Source organism: Cladophialophora carrionii, assembly GCF_000365165.1.
Source record: "Cladophialophora carrionii CBS 160.54 unplaced genomic scaffold supercont1.6, whole genome shotgun sequence".
NCBI classification, from domain to species: domain Eukaryota; kingdom Fungi; phylum Ascomycota; class Eurotiomycetes; order Chaetothyriales; family Herpotrichiellaceae; genus Cladophialophora; species Cladophialophora carrionii.
The window spans coordinates 1,274,284-1,295,485 of NW_008481831.1; the positions used below are offsets into that span (position 1 = coordinate 1,274,284).

At 54.0% G+C, this 21,202-nt stretch overlaps 9 protein-coding genes across 9 annotated transcripts; 3 read left to right on the forward strand and 6 right to left on the reverse strand.

Annotated features, from left to right (window-relative positions):
• Positions 1-249: 249 nt before the first annotated feature.
• G647_07424 (uncharacterized protein) lies at positions 250-1,213 on the forward strand (the record flags this gene model as incomplete). The annotated part of the gene is made up of 3 exons (XM_008731739.1): positions 250-299; positions 345-1,093; positions 1,155-1,213. The coding sequence occupies 3 exons, from the start codon at positions 250-252 to the stop codon at positions 1,211-1,213; spliced, it is 858 nt and encodes a 285-aa protein (XP_008729961.1).
• Positions 1,214-2,193: 980 nt separating this feature from the next.
• Positions 2,194-2,927, reverse strand: G647_07425 (uncharacterized protein; the record flags this gene model as incomplete). Its single annotated transcript, XM_008731740.1, has 2 exons — positions 2,194-2,592; positions 2,640-2,927. The coding sequence occupies 2 exons, from the start codon at positions 2,925-2,927 to the stop codon at positions 2,194-2,196; spliced, it is 687 nt and encodes a 228-aa protein (XP_008729962.1).
• A 2,086-nt stretch (positions 2,928-5,013) lies between these two features.
• G647_07426 (uncharacterized protein) lies at positions 5,014-5,772 on the reverse strand (the record flags this gene model as incomplete). The annotated part of the gene is made up of 1 exon (XM_008731741.1): positions 5,014-5,772. The coding sequence occupies one exon, from the start codon at positions 5,770-5,772 to the stop codon at positions 5,014-5,016; it is 759 nt and encodes a 252-aa protein (XP_008729963.1).
• Positions 5,773-7,729: 1,957 nt separating this feature from the next.
• Positions 7,730-8,383, forward strand: G647_07427 (uncharacterized protein; the record flags this gene model as incomplete). Its single annotated transcript, XM_008731742.1, has 1 exon — positions 7,730-8,383. One exon carries the CDS (start codon positions 7,730-7,732, stop codon positions 8,381-8,383), a length of 654 nt encoding a protein of 217 aa, XP_008729964.1.
• A 355-nt stretch (positions 8,384-8,738) lies between these two features.
• G647_07428 (uncharacterized protein) lies at positions 8,739-9,976 on the reverse strand (the record flags this gene model as incomplete). The annotated part of the gene is made up of 2 exons (XM_008731743.1): positions 8,739-9,410; positions 9,539-9,976. The coding sequence occupies 2 exons, from the start codon at positions 9,974-9,976 to the stop codon at positions 8,739-8,741; spliced, it is 1,110 nt and encodes a 369-aa protein (XP_008729965.1).
• Positions 9,977-10,470: 494 nt separating this feature from the next.
• On the reverse strand, positions 10,471-12,906 carry G647_07429 (uncharacterized protein; the record flags this gene model as incomplete). The annotated part of the gene is made up of 3 exons (XM_008731744.1): positions 10,471-12,090; positions 12,142-12,327; positions 12,376-12,906. The coding sequence occupies 3 exons, from the start codon at positions 12,904-12,906 to the stop codon at positions 10,471-10,473; spliced, it is 2,337 nt and encodes a 778-aa protein (XP_008729966.1).
• Positions 12,907-12,945: 39 nt separating this feature from the next.
• Positions 12,946-13,146, reverse strand: G647_07430 (uncharacterized protein; the record flags this gene model as incomplete). The annotated part of the gene is made up of 1 exon (XM_008731745.1): positions 12,946-13,146. The coding sequence occupies one exon, from the start codon at positions 13,144-13,146 to the stop codon at positions 12,946-12,948; it is 201 nt and encodes a 66-aa protein (XP_008729967.1).
• A 1,965-nt stretch (positions 13,147-15,111) lies between these two features.
• On the reverse strand, positions 15,112-16,990 carry G647_07431 (uncharacterized protein; the record flags this gene model as incomplete). Its single annotated transcript, XM_008731746.1, has 2 exons — positions 15,112-16,807; positions 16,857-16,990. The coding sequence occupies 2 exons, from the start codon at positions 16,988-16,990 to the stop codon at positions 15,112-15,114; spliced, it is 1,830 nt and encodes a 609-aa protein (XP_008729968.1).
• A 1,695-nt stretch (positions 16,991-18,685) lies between these two features.
• Positions 18,686-20,746, forward strand: G647_07432 (uncharacterized protein; the record flags this gene model as incomplete). The annotated part of the gene is made up of 4 exons (XM_008731747.1): positions 18,686-19,043; positions 19,094-19,225; positions 19,285-19,887; positions 19,944-20,746. The coding sequence occupies 4 exons, from the start codon at positions 18,686-18,688 to the stop codon at positions 20,744-20,746; spliced, it is 1,896 nt and encodes a 631-aa protein (XP_008729969.1).
• Positions 20,747-21,202: the final 456 nt, after the last annotated feature.

Below are 21,202 nucleotides of genomic sequence, written 5' to 3' on the forward strand. Positions count from 1 at the left end.
AGTCAACTTACTTCCAGCTCACTTTGGCCTCACTTCTGGCTTGCCAGTCTCATGTCACTTCAAGTGACGTGGTCAATTTGTGACTATCCATCCATTCACTGCTCGAAGGCTTCTTCCTTTTCACATCTATACCTCTTGCGCCGCCACTCCTCGACTTCATCTCTACAAACAACTTGTCAACAAGCTTTCTCGTCTGAACGAATCGTACTATCACCAAGGTCAACATGGCACCATATCAGCCCGACTACAATGTCATCTTTCTATACCATTGTCTTCAGCATTGCTCTGGAGATGGAAAGGTAGGGAGAGTCACAGCGTCTTTTCGCGTGAGACGCAATTGACAGCGGTCAGATCGACTGGGATGCTGTTGCAGTCGCAATTGGCTCAACCAAAGGCGCTAGTGCCATACGCTACAGACGTCTCAAGGAAAAGATCGAGCAAGATACAGGCTCTACAGCAACTCAGCAACCGAGCGCGACCAAAGGCAAGAAAAGCAGCAAAGCACGCAAACGCAAAGCGCCTGCTGACGACGATGATGACGATGACAACGACGACAAACCCAACAAGGCTCTGCCACAGGTCGATGGTACTGCTGATGGAGCTGTCCCTAAACGCCAGACCCGAGGCAAGAAATTAGATTACAACGTACTTGCATCCTTCCCCACTGACGATGAAATGAGCTTGGGCTCATTCGAGAGGCGCGATGAAGATTACGTCGTCAGCCGAGCGATTGAGGTTTGCCCATCGGTTACCGCAACTTCGACGAATTGCGACAAGAAGTGGCAAATCGACGTCAATGACATCGACATCAACGTCAAGAGCCAGAAGCCGGTAACCCGCCTCGACTTTCCTGCCAAGCGTCAACCACAGATCAGTCATGTGCCTCTGAAGCATACCGTCGACACTGAGCGAGCGACCTCTCCAACTACAGTCACGTCATCGGTTTCATCCTCTCATGATTCTGCGGGATGGATGCTCAAGAAGACTTTAGCGGATACTGTACAGCAGATCGACCTCCGACCCGAAGATAGCGTCTCGAATATTAGTGTCCGTGACGTGAAAGACGTCTCAGATACCCCAGCTACACCTGCAGGTAAGCAGTCACTCTCTCTATCGCTCTATATCGTCTCAGCCTAATAATGTTTTAAATACAGGTCTCGTCTCGAACACTGTTCGCTTCTTCAAAGGTCTCCTGACTCCCCAATCCCAGTGATTGATAACAGTGAGACTCGAAACCGAGTGCATTACGAGTCTGAGCTATGGGCGGGGACATTGTGTCGACATCGGCGCGGTGAGCTGTGAGCTGTGAGGTGCGAGCTGCGAGCTGTGAATCGAGCACCAAGTCCCTGAGATTGGAGAGATATCAAGTTCCCCGGCGCGCACTGATCTTTTCTGGCTACTGCGAGCGAAACAGGATATGAAATGGGGGAACAGCAGCCACGAATGAGAAGCTGCAGGATGCATGTGCGCATGGAAGATGATTCCATATTCCTCACATATCATGAACATACACATCATGAGAGCTTTTTCTTTCCTGCACCAGAACCGACCGGAACGGAACGGAACGGAACATTGAGGGTGAAATTTGCTGGAGCTGGCGCTGGAGCTGGTGCTGGTTACTACGTAGGGAAAAGCGAAAAGCATGGCAAGGCAAAGGCATGGCATGGTATAATCCCAGAAAAGTAGAGAGCTGAGTGAGTGATCTGAAGATACAATACATGGCTGTAAGGAATCTTCCCAGGAATCTCAATCCTCTTCTGGTTCTGTTGTTCTATTCACTGCGTTCGCAAGTACATAAGCAAGACACCAGATCAGATCAGATCAGATCAGATCAGGTCCAAGATCAAAAGCGAGCCCACGAAAATGCGCTCTCCTCGGTACGTTCGTTGCTTGGACCGGCGTTTGGTCTTTCTATCCTGGTCGGTTTCCATCCCATACTATCCTACCGCTGCCGTGCGTGCTCTCTTTGTTCCCTTCCCCTTTCCCTTTCCATACCCTCTTCCTCCGAGGTTTTGAGGTTCAGGTTGACACACCCGAGCTGCCGAATGGCCGCGCCTTGCCGATTCCGATTGCATTCACTCGTGACATTCAGCCAGGGCTGGATACAGACAGGGCTGGACAGGCTGTCGATGGAAAAATCCGATTTGCCCCCCTCCTGCATCAAATCACATCTAATCGCCCATCGCTTGCCGCCTACACATTATTGCGCTTTGCACGTTTGATGCAGCACTGCATCCCGTCTACGGGAACGAGACGTGTAGATGGAATCACGATTTGTGAGGCGTCATTGGCATTGGAAATGCCTAAACACCGCGCTAAAAGTGGTTTCGCTAAAAGTGGTTTCCATTGGGTATCATATCGCGAGTCATATGCGATAAAAGTGTGCGCCAGGTACCGGTTCTTGTCTGTGACGTTGCTGAAGCTGAGGATGTTGAGCTGGGTCTGCCCGCCTCCCCCCGTGGCGTTGACAGGGAATAAGATGGGCCAGGTCACCAGACAGCCGATGAGGCAGATGATGATCGACATTTTGAGATAGCGCAGCAGGAAATAGCCGTCGAGGGAGTTGTGCTGGAGAACATACTCATCAGGTAGCTACTCGTTATCGTTAGAAATGTGCGAGCTATCACGGGGTAACTGACCTTTCTCATGAACGGTATCCAGCCCAGAAGAGTATTGGGAGGTGCTGGCGTTCGTTCTTGTGGCCGAAGAGCGCCCAGATAGGTTCGAGGCGCATATTGGCGGGGGAATTTCGTGCGCAGAACCAAGAAAATACCGAAATAGACGGCGGCGATGATGAGAGTCGGCACCAGGGTTGAGACCAGGCCTGATAATGAAGGAGAGCTCTTCCTGCTCGAACCGATGTTCTGGTCGTCGTTTGCATTGGTAGAAGCTTGACGAATGCTGAATACATGATAGAGAGCGTCCATGGTAGGTCACACCGCACCGCAGTGCGTCTGCGGTGGAAGGCGGTCCTGGTGTGTCGGAGGTGGTGAAAGAAATCCAGAAACGACAACTAATGTTGGGTTATCACGTACATGAGGAACGGAGAGCGAGCTATTGAGAAGAGCAGAGCAGAGCAGGCGCGACGAAATGAGAAATGTACAAAGTCGTGGAACAGCGGATGCGGAGTCGTGGGCAACGGATACTGATTGCGAGATGGCCGGGGTTTATTTACGTGTAGTACAGGTCCAGGACGTGGACAACGACATCGCCTGCTGCGTGTTGTTGGGCATTACGAGTATTATTGCAGGGCGCACAGTAGCTGAGATCGTGAATTTTTGGGCCTTGATTGGAGCTTCGGGGCGCCGCCGCGCAGAAAACTGGGGCTCGCCGAACCCTCGCCAATGCAAGCCACTCAATCCCGGTCCAGCTACGAATGCTTTGCTGGAAATTGCCAACCTTAGTATACGTTTTGAGCAGGCCATGGCGGGCGCACTCTTGTCACATGCACCGCACAGGTGGTTTGAGGGTTTTTTACTTCAGCTTCATGCTTTCCTTTTCTGCCCCTCCTGCTTCACTTGCAGCAACCAAGTACTTACTACCTGGTACAGCATCCTGCAGGTCAGACCATCCGAGCTGCAGTCTGTACGTCAGCGACGATATCGCCTCCTCGCATCGACGCTATTCCTTTCGGTTAGAGCATGCTCACCGCGGCCCCACCAACCGCGCGTTCCAGGTTCCATGCACAGCTGAATGGAGAATTCGGGGTCTGTCAAAATCTCGAAGCCACACCTCGAAAGCTCGTCGTTTCCCGTCGCTCGTAACAGTATTCAGTGGCTGTGCAATGAGAGGCATGAAGTGCGAATGAACCCGCGGGCAACGAGACCTGGAGTACAGCCACCGTTGGCTCCTTCACACAGTGCTTGCCAGGCAACACCGTCAAAGGACGGAGCGTACGACTTAATGTACCTGCCACGCCTCGGACGTGTCTCTTCAAATCTACTACTCTGCATCAGACGCCCATGCGCAGACTGGAGAGATGGAAACCATGCATACCTATTCCGTACAGAACGACGAGTTACCTCTGTACACACCACACATGTCTGGCTGTGGACGCGGTCGAATGCAGATTAGTAACATCATCCTCGTAGTCATGGTCCTGACTATGGTGATCAAGCCGAGTCACAGGGATAGAGCCCATGCCGGGCAGAGGTACAGAGGACATGATGCAGCATGATATGTCGCTCAAGGCATGGGACAGAGCTAGACGTGACCGTTCAGAGTATGTAGTGCTCGTATTGTGTATGTCGAACTCCGCACCAAGGCGTTGGCAACATTGGGTCAGCCAGCAATCCTCCGCAGTGGAATGTGAGGTACCACCTCAGTGAACCCCTTACACGAGGACTGTGGTACTCCTTCTCCAGAGGGTTTGCTCATCCTCCGTCCCACGCTAGGCCTGATACGGTCTCACTATGGAGGTCATGTTTGAGGCTCGCAAAATTGGAAGCAAAAGGTATCCTGGATGGAGTGCTCGCGCAGAGACAAGAGCGATGAAGGCCAAAAGTAGATTACACAATGATCAGTACGAATTTTCCACGGATGGTGTTTCAAAGATGTCGGTTTTCTGTTCTTTGGATGGCTCCTCCCACTAGCTAGTAGCTCTATCTTAGTGTACAGGTAGAAAACAACCGTCCCGTTCGATATTGCACCAGTGTATCCTCGACGGAGAATCACGCTGTAGTCTTTTCGCCGGCTGCAGCTTGTCTCCGGCTCATCTCCCTCCTTCAACATGTTTGGTATCACTCAAAATTAGCATTTCACAATGGGTTGGCACACGGCCAGATCCACCAGGGTTGTGTGTGTTGGTGCGGTGTTACCCTTCCCCAATCCTGTTTCCTGTGAATCTTGCGCAGGGGAATCGAAGTAGCATCCTTAACTCGAGGAAGCCACGCTGGGTGGTCGGCGTCAAATCCCGACAGACCCTCCATTTCGCCGTATCGCCATGCGAGCAACTGTGCCCGGAAAACGCCCAAGTCATAAGGTCGTGATGTGCAGGATCACAATATCCTGGCTTTAGATCCACGGCTTGGACATTGGTCCGAGCTTGCCATCAAAAATACCGCCGTACAAGCCTGCGATCTCATCGAGGTAGTCTTCCACTCCGAACTTGTGCAGGCCTTTGCTGAGAATTTCTTGCTCTTCCTCGTCGAGGAGCCGTGCCGTAGCGCCAAATTCTTCGGCCACTTCGTTAACCTGTGCAAGTTCCTTGCCGAAAGGATGAGGAGACAGTATGGATGGCTCAACACCGTCTCGCATGGCGGGCTTGGCAATGCTAGTGGGAGGCGGTGATAGACGTTGAATAGATAGCTTTCGTGACAACTCAACATGAGCTTTCTTTGAATGAGTCGGGCTTCGTTGCGGGACAGCGGGTGTGCCCAGGCTGGGTGAAATGACCGACGGAAGAATGGGAGACGTCTGCTTCAGATCGAAGAACGATTTGGAGTCTGTCGCAGGTGTGACAGGAGTTCCGGGACCGCTACTGTCAACGGAGGAACTGTCGCTGCCCGTGTTGGTGAGGAAGCTTCGGTCAATCGTCGAAAAGTCAGAGTCGTTCGCCGAGGAGATCGACTCAGATGACGACCCCGAGGTGCTCCGAATGTCAGGAGCAGTCAACGCTTGAACGTTGGTGGTCGAGATCAGCTCAGTTGGCAATGAGATGAGGCTGCGGTTGATGGTGCCAGGAGCGTATTTGACGGTTGTGCTACGCATCATCGGTGGCTGTTGCTCGACATTGCGTCGGACGCGCTTCGTGAAGGCTCGAGAGATAGACATATTTTCGACGAGGCTCGACTATCGTAAGAGATGTTCGAGGTCACAAGGTCCAAGATAGTGTGCGCTTGGCCAGTATCAGACGGACTGTATGTCTGTGCGGGAAGTAGGTCCAGTGATGCGATAGTTGTACTCCGTATTTCACTTATGTTTTGTCCTTTGTTTTTTCAGGTCGAATCCGAACGTAGTTCTGGGGGTTTTCTGAGAAAGAGTGGTACTGATGGATCAGTAAAGGCAGGACACAGTCCGCTCGGTTGAATCAGGGTAGTCGTGTGAACGTAGGGTGTCCCGGCAGCTAGTTGATCACCTGTTGGTGTGAAAGGAATGTATGACTGCGAGGTGTGCGGTATCGCGACGAATCGACCGTCGGGGACTTGCGAAAGGAGTGTGATAGAAAGTAGGATGGGGGGTCAAAAGAATGACTGAGTGGAAAACCGACTGCAGGAACGAAAAGACTTTTCAGTCTGGATTGGTCGTTGGGGACAGACGCAAGGAGAGCGACGGCGAAAAAGAGAGATGCTGCAGGAGAAGCAGCGGGATACATGCAGGATGCAGAAATGCGGGTGCGATGTCAATGCAGCGAGATGGAGTCGCCCAGCGCGTGAAGAGGCCCAAACAGAGGCTTGAGGAGGGCAATGTCCACTAACGTTGCACCCACTGCCCCAACGTGGGAAGGCCCCAAAAGCCTCGTCTAGGCTCCCCTGTGGAATGCTCCAGGGCCGATTCTCCAGTCGATGCGCCCGCGTGGCCACTCAAAACCTTCCCTCTGCCGATCTGAAGCAGTGGCGTCAACGGCGCTCCCGCTATGAGTGGTCGGCCTGCAAGCCGTTAAGGGTCTATCCCTCTCACAGACTAGACCGATCCCCAACGTATCAGTCCCGATGCTCAGGGGGCTGCAGGAGATCAAACTCGGGCACATCTGGACCAGTCACAACCGCCAAATTGTTTTCAGAGCCGCCGAACAGGTGATGTGAAACGACCGCACCTCGAACTGCAACCACTCATCACGCTCCATCGTTCATCCCAGGCGCTTCTCGAGACTCGGTTCTTGAACGTGACCAAGAATATCTTCTTCCCCGGATTGCTCTGATGTCGAAATTGAGGCTGGATTCTTCAGACAGAGACGCGGCCAAAGCCTGACCACGAGAATGGCCTGAGGACCCAGAGCTTCAAGCACGATCAAGTGGCTGCTTCTGCTCATGTTCTAGCACGCGACGAGACCGGTCCCCGTCCAATGTTCACGTGAAGGCCCATGTCCACGTCAAAATCCAATTTAGCAGGGTACCACGAACAGGCCAGATGCCCCTGCATTTGTGCAGCGATGATGCCAGCTCCGTCGTTAAGCCACGCATAGATCGACAACACGGAGGTTTGAGATCTTGCAGTTTCTAACTGAATTCGCTCAGCGTGCTTCCAGACGACAAGCAGGAGCAGCCGTGACCCCCAACTTTACACGGATATGGTTGTGCGATTGTGTTTCAGCTGGACGAAAGCAAGGCCTCTGAACTCCTGAACATGCCGAATTCGGTTCGAGCGCGTTTCATGTGCCAGGAGTTTCGAAAGGCGAGTTCAGCTGCCGTCTTCCCCGTCGTACTCCGTAACAGCACCCAAGTGCCTCTCACAGGAGCAGATTCCATGTGAAGCTTCATCTGACAAGTGCTTCATACAAAGCAGAGTGTCGAATAATGTACTCCGTACGGAGTACTCAGTAGACGCTTGCACGAGAATGAAGGCCGAGCGCTGAGTGCTGATTGGCGGAAGAGCCCTCCCCAGCCGGGAAGGAGAAGCGACAGCCTTGCGTTGATCTCAGCCTTGCGACACGAACGAATCTTTCTGGCCATTTCAGTTACTCGTACTATAGCGCTCCACGTCAATCTGACCAGCAGTTGACGACCATGTAAGCTCACATACTGTGTATGCAGCGCAGTCGCTCTGCAGGCTTGAACCTCGTGCTGCCACGATGGTCCGCATTAAACAGCGGTACCTCCTCTTCAACATCTTGTACCCTTCGCCCTCCCCGCCTCCCCCTCCGCCTACCATGCCCGACGGCCAATCCACCCCTCCGCCAGCTTACATTCTCTTCTCCCGCCCCTCGCCCTCTCATCTGTCTGCGTCCCTCCTCTCCACGATAGTCCGCAATGAACTCCACACCCTCTTCGGCGACCACGGACTCAGCGTAACGCAATCCGCTCTCCGAGTCGTGTATTTCTCGCCTGCAACTTCGACGGGCATTCTGAGGGTGCCGAGGGCGCACTTCCGTATGGTCTGGGCGGCACTTGCTTTCGTCACAGCCATACCGCCGGAAAGAGACCGCGGAGGTCGAGCCACAAGAGGTGCGGGGAGGCAGTGCGTGATTCGGGTGGTCAGAGTGAGTGGAACGATTCGAAAGAGTGAAGAGGAGTTATTGAGACGGGCGAGAAGAGAGCTCGTGAGAGCGAAGATGGAGGGTCGAAGCACGGATGACCAGGAAGACGAGGTCGCGTTGGGCAACTTCGCTGGAGGAAAGGGAAAGCAGACGAGTGGAGCTTCACGTCTGACGGCAACTGAAGACGAGGATATCATGGATCTCGTCGACGAGGAGGATGCACAGTATTCCGACATGTCTGATGACTGACACACCCGCTCTTTCACTTGGAAACCGGTATTTGCGACCCTCTTGATTGCCGGCTTGAGCGACATACAGGTGCGCAGAGCAGAAGTGCTCCCAAGAATTGAGGTCTCCAACCGGATACCCTCTTCGCACGCAGCTTCAACTTCGGCCATACTCCCACAGAGTCGCCGCAACGCAGCAGCACTCTTGCCACGTTGTCGTGTGCATCCAGGGGGTGCCCGCTCCCTTGCTGCAGCCATGGGTGATTGGTGACAGCGCTCGGTCTCGGCACATACCGATGTTCAACGAGGCCATTAACCCCTAAGAGGCACGCAGAGAAGCACAGCTGCATACATACAGCTGCTTCTTTCCCTCTAGGTCACGACTTCTTGCCGCTCCTCACAACCTTGACACCTCCATCCCTGCCGCCCGTCACAGGCGGTAAGTCCACATCCCCCATTTCCTGATCCCCATCCACCATTCGGCCTTCCTGCCACTCCTTCTCCCGCCTCTTCTGCTCCTCCTCCCACTCCTTTCGTTCCATCTCATCAAACTCGTCCCGTTGATCGATCCACCGCTCCTGCACATCCCGGACGTCCATCGTAGGCATGCCCTCCCTAACAGCAACCTGCCAGACCGAGTCATTCGCCCCCTCGGCGCCCCCAAACGCATAACCCCCCGCCCGATCGATCGTCCTCAACAACTGCATCATCGACTTTTTATCCTCGACCGCCAACGTCTCAAAGCCCACGAGCCCGAACTCCTCCACGAGGCGAACGATGGCCTCGTTCAGGGCCGTGAACTTCCCCGTCCGAAACAGCGGCGACTCGTCCCGCAAGTACGGGAGCAGGAACTCCAAATCCTGCACCTCGGTGTAGAAATCCAGGTTGAACGCCAGGGGAGGGTATTTGTTCAGGTTGTCAATCTTGGTCAGCACATTCACGTGTGTCAAGTCCAACTGGAGCATCATTCTCAAGGAGAGCAGTAGCGTCGAGATGTAGAGACTCGGCAGCGTGAGAGCGTACGAATCAATCAGGTTGACGACAACGAGCTATATTCCGCGCAAGGTCCCGTCTCGTACGTTAGCACATCGTGTCCTTTAGAGCAGGCCATAGAAAATGTGGAAGACGCGGGGAAGGGGGAAGGCAAGGCAAAAGGAGCGAAGGGGCAAATTCACACACGATATCCCATCTTCTCCAACCTAGCCAGCACCCGCCGCAGACTCGCGTGGTGAGTGAAGATCTCGACCTGCCCGGGACAATCGAGCAGCAAGTAATCGTCGCCCAACTTCCTCAGGCCCCGCGCAAACCATCCATCTCCATCGCCGTCACCGTCACCGTCACTATTGTCCATGTCCGCCTCCAACTCCTCCAGCGCGTAGAGGACGCCGCCGTTGGGCCCCAAGCCGATCTCCTCGTCGCGCATGATCGTCTCCAGCGAGATCAGGTCGCGGATGTCCAGCGCGGGTTCGTAACTTGACGAGATCGGGTCGTTGGCCGGGTCGAGGTTCACGATCGACGCCTTCCGCCCGATCGCGCCCATGAACTGTTGCATGCCGTTGCAGTAGGTCGATTTGCCTGCGCCCGGTGGGCCAATGACCACTTGAGCAAAGGGCATGGTGAGGGGTGTACAGTAGGAGGAGGAGATGGCAGAAATAACGGGCTTCTTCTATCTTTTCACACCATCAGATGACGAGCGTCGTCGAACCTTGTACCTTTGTGAAAGCAGAGTCCCTGGTGATCGCATGTAAAAGGCAAGACGGGTTCGCCGTGGTGGGGGAGAGAATCTTCCCCGATGATCCGCCAATCGCTGAGTCGCGTCTCATCACTACGGTGAAACTTCGGTTGAAACCTGCCGAGCCTGTTCTCTTACGCTCTCCCTCTCCTTGTCTACTGTATACACAGTACATATTACTCCATACAAAGTCTCGTTTAGCCTTATTTGCTGTTGGTCTCGGTGTATAGGTCAATCTAGTCATCGACCAGGCATTTGATATACATATTACGATAAGCAGAGGAGCCTCCCAGTTGAGGCCATTCGTACTGGTACAACCCGTGCAACTGTGCGGAAACCCGCCCATACCTCTTTTAATGCCGTTTCCAGTGGCTGGTTCACTTGGCATCGAATATCTCCCTCGCATTGCTATCATTAACGCTCTGGTTCCGGTCGTTGGGCCCGACTTCAAAGGAATTCTCAACCCGGATGTCCCATTCCCATTTCCCACCTTTTGCATTGGACCAGCCCTCTGCACCCAGCCGAAAGAGACCGAAGACTTCACTAACCCAGTTGCTTCCAGCCTGTTTGAGAGCGGCAACATCCAAGTGCGTCACGCGCGGCTGCCTGTCAAGATGAGCACTCTCTGACATCGCGCCCATTTCGACATCGGACCCTTCAGTTATACTCTTTTCCCGTTCGACAAAAGTCGCCTCGTCGCTCCGCCGGCTCGGTAATATCGAAAATCTGCCAATGTGGAACAGTCCTGATCGAGGAGACTCCAGCCCTGGAATGGTGGAGTCGCTCGAGCTTGTCCTTCGGGCGTCCTTAATGCTCGTGGTTGAAGAACATTTGGCAGCGCCACGAGCAGGATGTCCGAACTCTGCTCGAACCGTCCGCTCGAATCCGTCATCCCTCTCGCACGCTTGGATTTGCTGTTGTGCACTGAAAAAAGACAGAGGAACGTATGTTAGTTCCTTTTTGGTTGGTGCTGCATGTATACTTCTCAACACGCGGACTGTCAGTAAGACACAGCTCCGTGCGGAGTTGGCTGTGTTTGTTTGTCGGCATGGAACCCGGAAGGCTCTGGCAGAAAACTTGGCCTGCATCATGCTGTCATAATCACCAAGGACGTCGACGAGTTTGACGAAAGTGTTGTACAACTGCCAGCGGATCTCCTCGCCAATTTGCGACGTATTGGACCTGTTTACCAGCACCCTCAAAATCTCACTGACGCTAAGGTCATCGAAACGTTGCAGTTCGGCAAATTGATCTCCTGATAGGTCATTCGACTGCATCGTCACATACGGCAGCTGGTTCTGTGAACCGGCTGGCACAAGCACATCAAAACTCTTGTACATGCTAGGACGCAGCATGAAGCATGCCAGGTGCACTCCAGGCGGCAGGAGATGTCCAGGCGAGGCACTCACTTTCATGCGTTCAATCCGCGACACCAACCTGTCACGATGGACCTGCATGCTCTTAGCGAGTGGCTCTGCTATCTGCCCAACGGTGGCGAAGCGATAGCCTAGTGCTGCAAATCTGGCCGCTTCGCCCTTGCTGATCTGGCGATGCAGGAAGAAATATTTCCCTTTAGCAGCTGTAGGGGGAGATGAGATCCCATTCTCCGTGTCGGGACCGTTGTCGAACCCTTTTGACGACAGAGGTCTACCACCAATACGTTGGTGTGCGGTGACAGGGGCGGCTCCAGTTTCCAGCGGTTCTTCAAACAACACCCCCAGTTTCTCCAAGGGCTCGTGAGTCAAGTTGGCTAATTGCTGCGCGGCTACACAGAACAGCTGTTTGAATATCGGGGCGAAATTGAGCGAGCCGTCGATCGTGTCCTCGGACAAGTTGGGAGCTGTGTTGCCCGCACGGTACTTTCTCGCGACAGGATCGGTCTCGACATACTCCTTCATTCCGGGTATGAGATCTCGAAGCATTGCCCAGTTGCGAGATGCTTTGAAGATCCACAGGTAGGTTGCGTGAGACCGACTAAGTTCATCTTCTCCAAAGGTCTAGATCTCGAAGTCAGTGCGAGTGTGGCTGAGGCGGCATATGCTACCTACCTTTTCCACGTAATGGTTCGTGATCTTCTCGCTAGGCAGAGTTCCTTCTTGCGTAACCATCAGTTTGCCCTCGTCATCAAAATAGGCGCACGCCAGCACCAGTCGCTGTGCCTTGATCTTTGCTGTGTGCTTGTTTCGACCTCGGACGAAGGCAGCGATGAGAAGAATGACACAAGAGCTCATGGACTGCAGGATTGGTCAGGTCATCATCTCGGGCTAACAGGGAAGACCTACCAGTGCGGCTGCGACAATTGCGGTCTGCGATCTGGAATTGCCATGAGAGCTGAGGTCGCCTTTCCAATGGTATATCGTCCCTACGGCTGCCGTCCAATGCATACCCGAGACTGCGGTGGCGAGGATAACTCCACACAGTACTCGTTTCCACCAGCTGTCCATCCAAGCATCTCGCAGACGAAAAAATATGCTGAGGGAAATGAAAGAAGCCAAGACTGCGATAATCGCCGCTCCAACGACATACTGAACCCGGTATGAGCAAGTATAGTTTTCGACGGAGTATTGACCGAGATAGTGCATCCCACAGACCGCAGCTCCCGTAAAGAAACCGGCGGCGGCCACATGAAGTTGGCGGACCCTTGTCGGCATGCCCAGAGTGTAAAAGGCAAACAGAAGGACAACAATGGGCAGAAAGAAGGATATTGCTGTGAAGCCGGGGTTGTAAAGGATTTGGCGCTCGGGGTCTCCGCCTTGCAGGACGATAGCTCTATTACCGACGAAATGCATCCCCCAGATGCCGATGCCGCCCATTGTGATCGCCGAGGCCACGAGCAGAAACCTGTGCACTGGTTAGTGGTGGGGCTCGTTGGCGATAGCCAGGTCGACTTGCCAGTTGTATGCGCCTCTGGTCGAGGTCCGCCTCTGCAACAACTCCAACGTGGTGATGCATCCTAGTAATGAGGTGAAGAAGGACAGGACTATGTGACGACCATCGTAGGTGACGGTGGATTGCATGGGATTGGAAGCATATCTGGTGAGGAACTGATGCATGCTGAAGGCGGCATTGTGGTCCATTCGTCAGGCTCAACGGGTCCAGCCTTGCGTCCGCAAAGGTTCGGCTGTGCGGCCAGTAACAGGAGTGGAGAAGAAAGCGCTCGACCGTTTGATATTGAGGTGGAGGAAGAAAGGTAACGATCGACGGGCAAAGTCCAAAGGCGCTACAAATGATGAGCGAGAGGGCACAGGTGAAGTGTTAGGTAAGAAAGGATACTGTCCAGGCTCGGATTCGCACCATTGTAGAGGAGTGAGAAGAGCACCAGCGATCTGCTCAGCCCGCTTCGGACTGATGCCGGAAATATGTTCAAGAAGAAGGGACGATGAACCCCGTTCTTGCGGTGAGGAAGCCACGTCCGAGAAGACGGATCCATAATGGGAGTTTTCCAAGAGCCCCAACCGAAGATCCAGGTTCAGGACATCCTTGATCAGGAAGCAGGAACGGGCAGGAGCAAGGGATATGGCTGCCGAATGTGCGAAGTGGGCTGGAAGCGAGTGTGGAGAGGGCTAAGGCACGCAGTATGAGGACTCGTGAGAGGACGAGTAAATCACATCTGTGGCGAAGGCCAGGGGTCCGTGTCGACACACGAACCGGGGTCAGCAGTGAATGGACTCGTGGATGAAACCATTGACGGATGTACGAGTCTGGATTTGACGCCGAGACTGGACGTGTCGAGGATGGTCGCACAGAGCATGATTGAGGCCAGACGCAGTTGACGTGCCCGTGACAGGACAACTAGCAATTGCCAGACGCGAGGAGGTGTGGGAAGCGGAGGACAGTGACACCTCAACGTCAGGTTCGGGAGGAGCTGATATGCACGATAACGTAGAGATCGTAAAGGTCCAGCACGGCACGATTCGAAGCTAGCACACAGTGGGGAGGTGACAAGCGACAAGATCGCGGCTTGCATCGAACCGTAAATGAGAGAGCGCCAGCAACCGGCTGGGGAAAAGAACCCGGCCAATCGATGGAAATTGGCTGACGCACATAACCAGCGCTGAACCCAAGTGCCCAAGCGAACCGTGACAGCAAAGTGGCTGGATACGAGGAGAACTCTGCCAAGCGCGTTGGACAACAGCAACGTGATGCAAGGGCGTTCAACGGCGAAATCGAAAAGATGGCGGACATCGCGAGTGGCTGCCGTTGAACTGGGATTTTGGCACTTCTCCATCGGCAATGACGGCTGCCCACTAAACCGCATTAGATCTCTTTACCGAAGTCAGATCGGTAATCACCGATGGGGCCAAGGGCAGTTGCGAGGGTCGAATAGGGACGACCACCGACCGTTAAGCGAAAGATCAGATCAACTCCGTAGGCCCACCTAATGAGTTACTGTGAGCTCGGGTTGTGGCGACGGATGCCTTACTGTGTACGAGGTGGTCGGAGGTTCGAATATGACTTGTCTTCTTTCTCCCAGACGTCCAGCCATCTCAGGGACAGATTCTCGCCATCGGATAGAGGTTGGATTCTACTTTCTAAATCGGTGTAGGGATTGATCCACAAGCTTCCGTCCTTGTAGCGGTAATATGTGTCTTCTCCACCGACCACATTGAACAGAGTTTGCCCCAAACAGCGGGCTTGCCCTCCTCTTCGGAGTCCACGAGGCCGGCATTCCTGGCCAATCTATCAACGGTTTGAGTTCCCTATTGCACGGGTGCGGATGCTAATCGTTTCTACCGCTCTGGTGCTGAACCCCTCGGATGCTAATGTAGGAGTGGCATAGTCCAAACTCGTTGTTCCCACAGCTCTTTGCAGTATAGCCGTGAGAACATACGGCATGCAGCAATGTAAATTCGTCCACATTCGTGTTCCTGCGCCTGCATTCTCCTTCGTCTTTGCCGTGGACGAACACAGGATCATCACGCCAAAAGTACAGAAACGTCCTGCAACAACACAGATAGCCCGCAAGAGATCAACCCGTCTATGTCATTAGAATAAACCCGCTATTTTGTGCTTTTACATTACCTAGGCCATGATTGCTGAGCCCTGACTTCCTTTACATGGCCGTCTTTATCCTCATCCTCACTGTCGCTTGCCAAGTCATAATGCTGAGCATCCATATTCGTAGGCCGACGGCTTGATTCGAGGTTGTCTAGCTCATTGTCGCCGAAATCTCCAGCTTCCACGTCCCCACGTCCCATGCGCAATGAGCCGTTCGCTAGAGGGAGACTGACATAGCCTTGACTTCGGGCTTTCCTTCTTCCGCGCCATACCCACAAGCCGAACAACGCTGCGGCGATGATCACAAAGACGAGAGCAGCCTCGCCGCTGCGATAGTACGCTTGGAACTCTGCTTCTTTGACTTTCTCCTTTTCGTCCTCGATGGCCGCTGTGCTGTTAGGATGACCTCCCACACTTGTCTCCGGTCCAGCCTTTTCACCTTCGATGCGGCTGTCGGCAGGCTTGCCGCCAATGCTGGCAATGTCCACTCCCATGAATCGATCAAGCATGTCTCTCGTCCGCCGAGGGTAATCGAATGGCACCATGTGGCTGGAGTTGTAGAATTTGACGTACGTCAGGTTTCTGGCCTCCTGGTAGATGCCGGCTGGTTCGCCTTCGAATTCCCAGTCTCTTTGTGGTGCTATGACTCCGGCAGACAATTCCATACCCTTGCCACCTAGCCAGCGCATGTTGCTGATCATATCTTCTGTTCCTAGATGATTGCATATCATGTCGTTGGCGCCGCTGAACAGCACAATCGGGATCCCTGCCTCAAGAATTCCTGGGAGCAGTTGCACACTTGGTTTTGAGTTTCTTGCTCGGAATGAAGAAGACACAGCGCCCGAGCATTCCACCCATCCAGTCCGCTTGTCGGGATTGATGTGCAAAGCGTCCAGGACGTCCTTTTGTCGCAGATAGGGTGTCACAGTCTCCAGATCCGGCGGCCAGGCCATTCCACAAGATGGCCACTTGTCTCGAAGGGTGATGTCATACATGTTGTAACACATGCCATTGACCTTGGACACGTCCAAAATCGTAGATAAGACGGCCTCACAGGCACTGACATCCACCTTTTCCGAATTGCCAGGTTTGCCCAATTCTGTGATGCAGGTTGACTGGGCTGCCTCGACTTTTGCAGCTTCCGGAGTGCCACCCTGGATCAAGCCGCTTTGATAGGCAAACGGTAAGTAAGCCTGGTACTGCTCAGCCGGAGCAATCCAGCCGTTGCCAATCAAAAGGCCCTTGAGATTCCACGTCGGTTGTCCTTCGGCTCTTTTCCTCTTATTGCGATCCAGAACCGCCTTTGCAATGTATGGTATGTACTGCCCGGCATACGACTCGCCCGCGAAATAGAGGTCATCGTCTTTGTATTGCGGAAATAGGTCGAACCATTTGTCCATAAAGATCAAAAACTGATCTGCCATCTCTTGTAGTTCATGCAAATAACTGTCGGTGTTCACGTAGCTGAAGCCGGTGCCCACAGGGTTGTCGACGAATAATAGGTTCGCGAATTCGTCCCACGCACCGTCGTTATATGCTAGTTTTCCTCCCTCCTTTACCCGGTAGGGACCCAACTCCATCAAAGCCCCGTCCATTGAACTGCAACCCGGTCCTCCATTGAGCCAGATGACGGTGCGCGGTCGGTCGGCGATGTGTCGATTTTGGTAGTGCCAGAAAAAGAGGTGTCCGTTATGTTCGGGATTAATCTCAATATGCCTGCGTTCCATCAGTATCCTCGGGTGCCAAGTCACTGGGCGTTGCATACCCAGCATGCATTTTCAGGAGAGGGCCATCTGGCGCTCCCGGCAGCGATTTTACGAAGTAATCTGCCGCGGTTTTGTCGGCCCAGGCCCGAAGCGCCATCAAGAGCAGGGCACATAATGCCCCAACTCTGGCCATACTGTAGGAGAGGTGTACCAAATATCTTATCGCCCAGCTGACATCTCGGAGCGGAATGAACGATAGAAAATCTCAGGAGAAGGTCACCAGATTGTAGGGTTGCGAGCGAGGTGAATCGTGGTACTCAAGCCCGAAGCGACCCTTCAATCTAGACAATGCTCGAGCCAAAGGTACTCTTGTTGCGTCACCCAGGGCGTAGATTCGCGTCGAAGGTGGGTGTGGTAGGCTGCGTCGGGACTCGGATCTGAATGCGCAGTCTCGGACTATCAATCAGATCTCGGCCAACCGTGTCCTCAACGTCAGATTTGCAAGCGAGAGAATCGACAATTGACAGAGCTGTACAGAAAGAACTGGAGAATGTGAAGTGAGGAAGAGGAATCACGGCCTCAGATTTCTTTCTGGAGACGAGACAAAAGCGGACGATCTCCCCTGGCTTTCCCATCTCGCTATGTTTCCCATGTTCGGGTAAACGTGGCTTGGCTCTTCCGCGCGGCGGCGCCAGCGGCCAAGATCAACATGGGCGCGCTCCATTAAATCCCACGACACTCCCAATTCAGAGCTCCTGAAACACAGGATGCGAGACGATCAATCCCCATTCACCTGGAGACAGAAGTCCCATACACAGTGACCTCGGATCTCGACAATCCGTAGCTCCTTGGCCCCACAACCTTGTCTCGACTCCCTAAACTCCTCTCACTTCACCTCCCTCTTGCTTCAGAAACCCACCAGACAAGTCACTGCCACGCCTGAATAAGGTAGTCCGACGACAGGGAAGTGGCCGCCTGGCTTAGCAAGACTCGTAGGCATACCGGTAGACGGGTACATTGACGATGACTTGGTGGTCGTGTTTCAGATGAGGCTGCTAACATGAATCGGACCCAACTCGCTGAGCTTGGAAGAATATCAGCTCACTTGGAAATTCGGAGCATGTTGCGAGAGGAGACGGAGGTGTTCCAGGAGTCAGTATACAGAGGCTTCTTTCCAGGACACAGGGCTGGCAAACCACATCTGTCCCGCCTGAAGCTCCAGCAGGGACTTCGCGACCTCAATGCATGGCCTCGCCTGGTCACATGCTGGAGTTTCTGGCGCAATTCACAAGCCTGAGCTGGTATATTGAGTCCATTCATCACGCCACGACAGACCGCATTGCAGAGTTGATGGTTGATTTGCTCCTGGTTCGGATGACAGCAGCGATGCTGAGGCCTTCCACCGGTCCTCCTCGGCGGGTGAGACGCCTCTCGACATTTGGCATTTCGTACAGTGAAGACTTCATTGTACTCTGCTTGGCGACGCTCCAATGACGACGAGGGCCTCTCTCCAGAGTATTCTGCCAGACCCCCAGCCTCAATGAAGGTTCCTATTGTTCTTTTTTTGCCCTGCCATTGAGTCCTTCACTGTTCGAGAGCAGAAAATTTCAATGGCTGCCCATTCATTCGTTCAATACAGGCTGCATGTGAAGGATACAGGGAGGCTGGGAGAGTATTTTGGTATCGACGACGAGATGAATGCCGCACACAACCAAAATGAAACTCTTGCAATATCACATATTCTTCTCGTCCTCGTCTGCCTCTTGACTCTCACCCATCTTCTCGACTGCAGCCTTCGTGACACTGTACCTTGAACTGTTCAGAGAATATCATCTTCACTCCTGCAAATACTCTCAACTGGCACCAAGTCAGCAATTGTCACTGCAAGATGTCAGGTTACAGCGCTCCTTACATCGGTCTGCCCGATCCTGAGAAGAGACGTGTCGGAGACATGGAGACCCAAGCGACCCAGTTGAGTATCGCTGAACGTCGTGGCAAATCCTGGTACAAGAAGCTCAGCTTGAGCATCAGAGGTAATGGCAAAAGCAACCGTTCCTCGATGATTCCAGAGAACCCGACCTCTCCAGCAAAATTCAAGGAAGACTATCTCAACAAGCCGCTGCCAGCACTGCCCAGTCCTGAACAGCCGCCGTACTTCGAATACATGTTCGCAGATGCGGGAATGAGAAAGAAGGAGTCCACCGAGTCCCTCAAGTCCAGCGTCGAGACCGACAGCAATACTCAAGGTAAACCTCTGCCTCCATGCACTGGTCTGTTTCTAACACGCGCTGGACAGAATCAACCCGGTCAGAGCACAGTGAGATTCGTGCTACAAATTCCAATCGCTCGGCTGAAAGCTACGGTCTGAACGGCTCTGAAGTCACCCAGTTCGCCTTCGCTCAAGCTGGTGTCAATGTCTCGACCAAAGGTACGAACTGCCGGCAACCAAGGACTTTGTACGATCGATTCACTGACCGCCCAACGCAGATGTCATCGACAACCACTTTGCAGCCCTTGGCACCAGCCTCGAAGGCGTCCTTGACCTGGCCAACCTAGCCGACGACCTTGAAAGAGAAAAGGCCACAGAAGCTTTCTTTGGTGGTGTCGAAGCCAAGGAAGCACCCAGTCCCGATCACGTCCCTGTCGTGGATGAAGAAGGATTCGTGAACCGTCGCGAAGGGCTCGAGGACTGGCCTCAATTGTGGCGACACGACAAAGAGACTCTCACCAAATCCACCGTTCGAGGCTCTGAGAATCTCGCAGTCCAACACAGCGACACCCCAACCGAGCACAACGTCAATGGCGCGAAGCACATTCTTCAGCCCAAGTCACAGAAGAACAAGGTCCGCCTTCAAGATCCTTCGTTCCCGGACTCGTATCCGGCCGTCAGTCCCGTCATCATCGTTCCGGCCGTTCAATCTGTGCAGTCTCCAGTCCGCGCTCCCGGCCCATTGACCATCCGCAAGAAGAACGAGTCCCAACACCGCAGTCACACCGGCCGTATCAGCAAGAAGACTCGAGCCAACAAGAGACACGCACGAGACTCATTCGTCACCAAATCCACCATCGACCAACCAAAGTCTGACGACGGTAAAGACTCTCTTTCCTCATGAGACATTCTAACACGCCGACTAACCTGCAACCAGACTACAACATCAACCTCCTCCCGACGAAGAAGATCCGCGTGACCGAGACTCTCGCAGACCAGGACCTCAGCAGTCCCTCTCGCGCCGTCTCTGTCTGCGGTTCGATCTCGTGCCCCTCCTCAACTGACCTCACCGACCCCAATACGCCCAACACTTCAGACGTCGACATCACCACCAATACAGACACAAACACAGACAGAGATACAGACACAGACATCACCGACGCCGAAGATGGTCATTCCGACACAGCATCCGTCCTGTCCCTCAAGCACAAACGCCTCACCACCTCCCTGACGGGCTACCCCGGCCAGTTCGAATCGTACGAAGCCGAGTACCTGGGCGTGCGCGCCACACTCGCTTGCCCTGAACTCTTCACGACCGGCGACAGCGGTCACCCGAACGGTCTATTCACGCACACCAACTTCGTCGCCGACCCGACGTACCCGCATCGCGAATACACGGCAGCCATGCTCGGCGCGCTGCCCGTGCGCGACCTGGCGCTCAAGCACGCCGAAACCTCCACGCAGTCGTACGCGTGTTCCTCTCACGTCTCGGCCCTGCGCACGCCCACGCAAGAAATGCTCCGCCGCGAAATCCACCGCGAGTGTGCCGCCGCCCGGCTCGAGGGCGTCAGCGTCGGCGAGTACAGATACTACCAGGGCTTCATGAGCCTGGAGGAATACCTCGCCGCCCGCGTCTGCGTGTGCTGGGCCTTTTGCTGGTGCAGCAAGCTGTGCGGCCGCTACGCCGACGTGCTGTGCCCGTGCAGCGGGTGGATCGCCGTGCACGGCGACGACGATTGAGCGGTGGTGGTGGTAGAGGGAGGCGGCCCTCGGGCGACAAGGCGTGTGGGTGGGTGCGGTGGCGGCAACGGTCGATGGAGACATCGACGTCAACGTTAAAAAGGCGAGAGGTCATGATGCCGAGGGTGGGCTTCGGCCAGAAAAAGTGAAGAAAACAGAAAAAGAAGAAGGAAAAAGGGGTGCCTGGAGTGGGAGGGAGGAAGGGAGGTCGTCGTCGACGACGATGACACTCCAGGCACGAGAGCTTAGCGACGGCGCGCATGGGCGTCAATTGTCAATGTCATTTCTAGCGAGGGCGTCGCCGCCGATGCCATCGGCACGTATAAGAGGCTGGAAAGGGCGTATAGTTTCGTTTCGGTTCGTTCAGTCTAGTTTCAACAACGGTTTCACATCACATTCACAGTTCATGGTTTATCGTTTCAGGGGCATTCCCATTGACTCGTACTTCAGGACAGT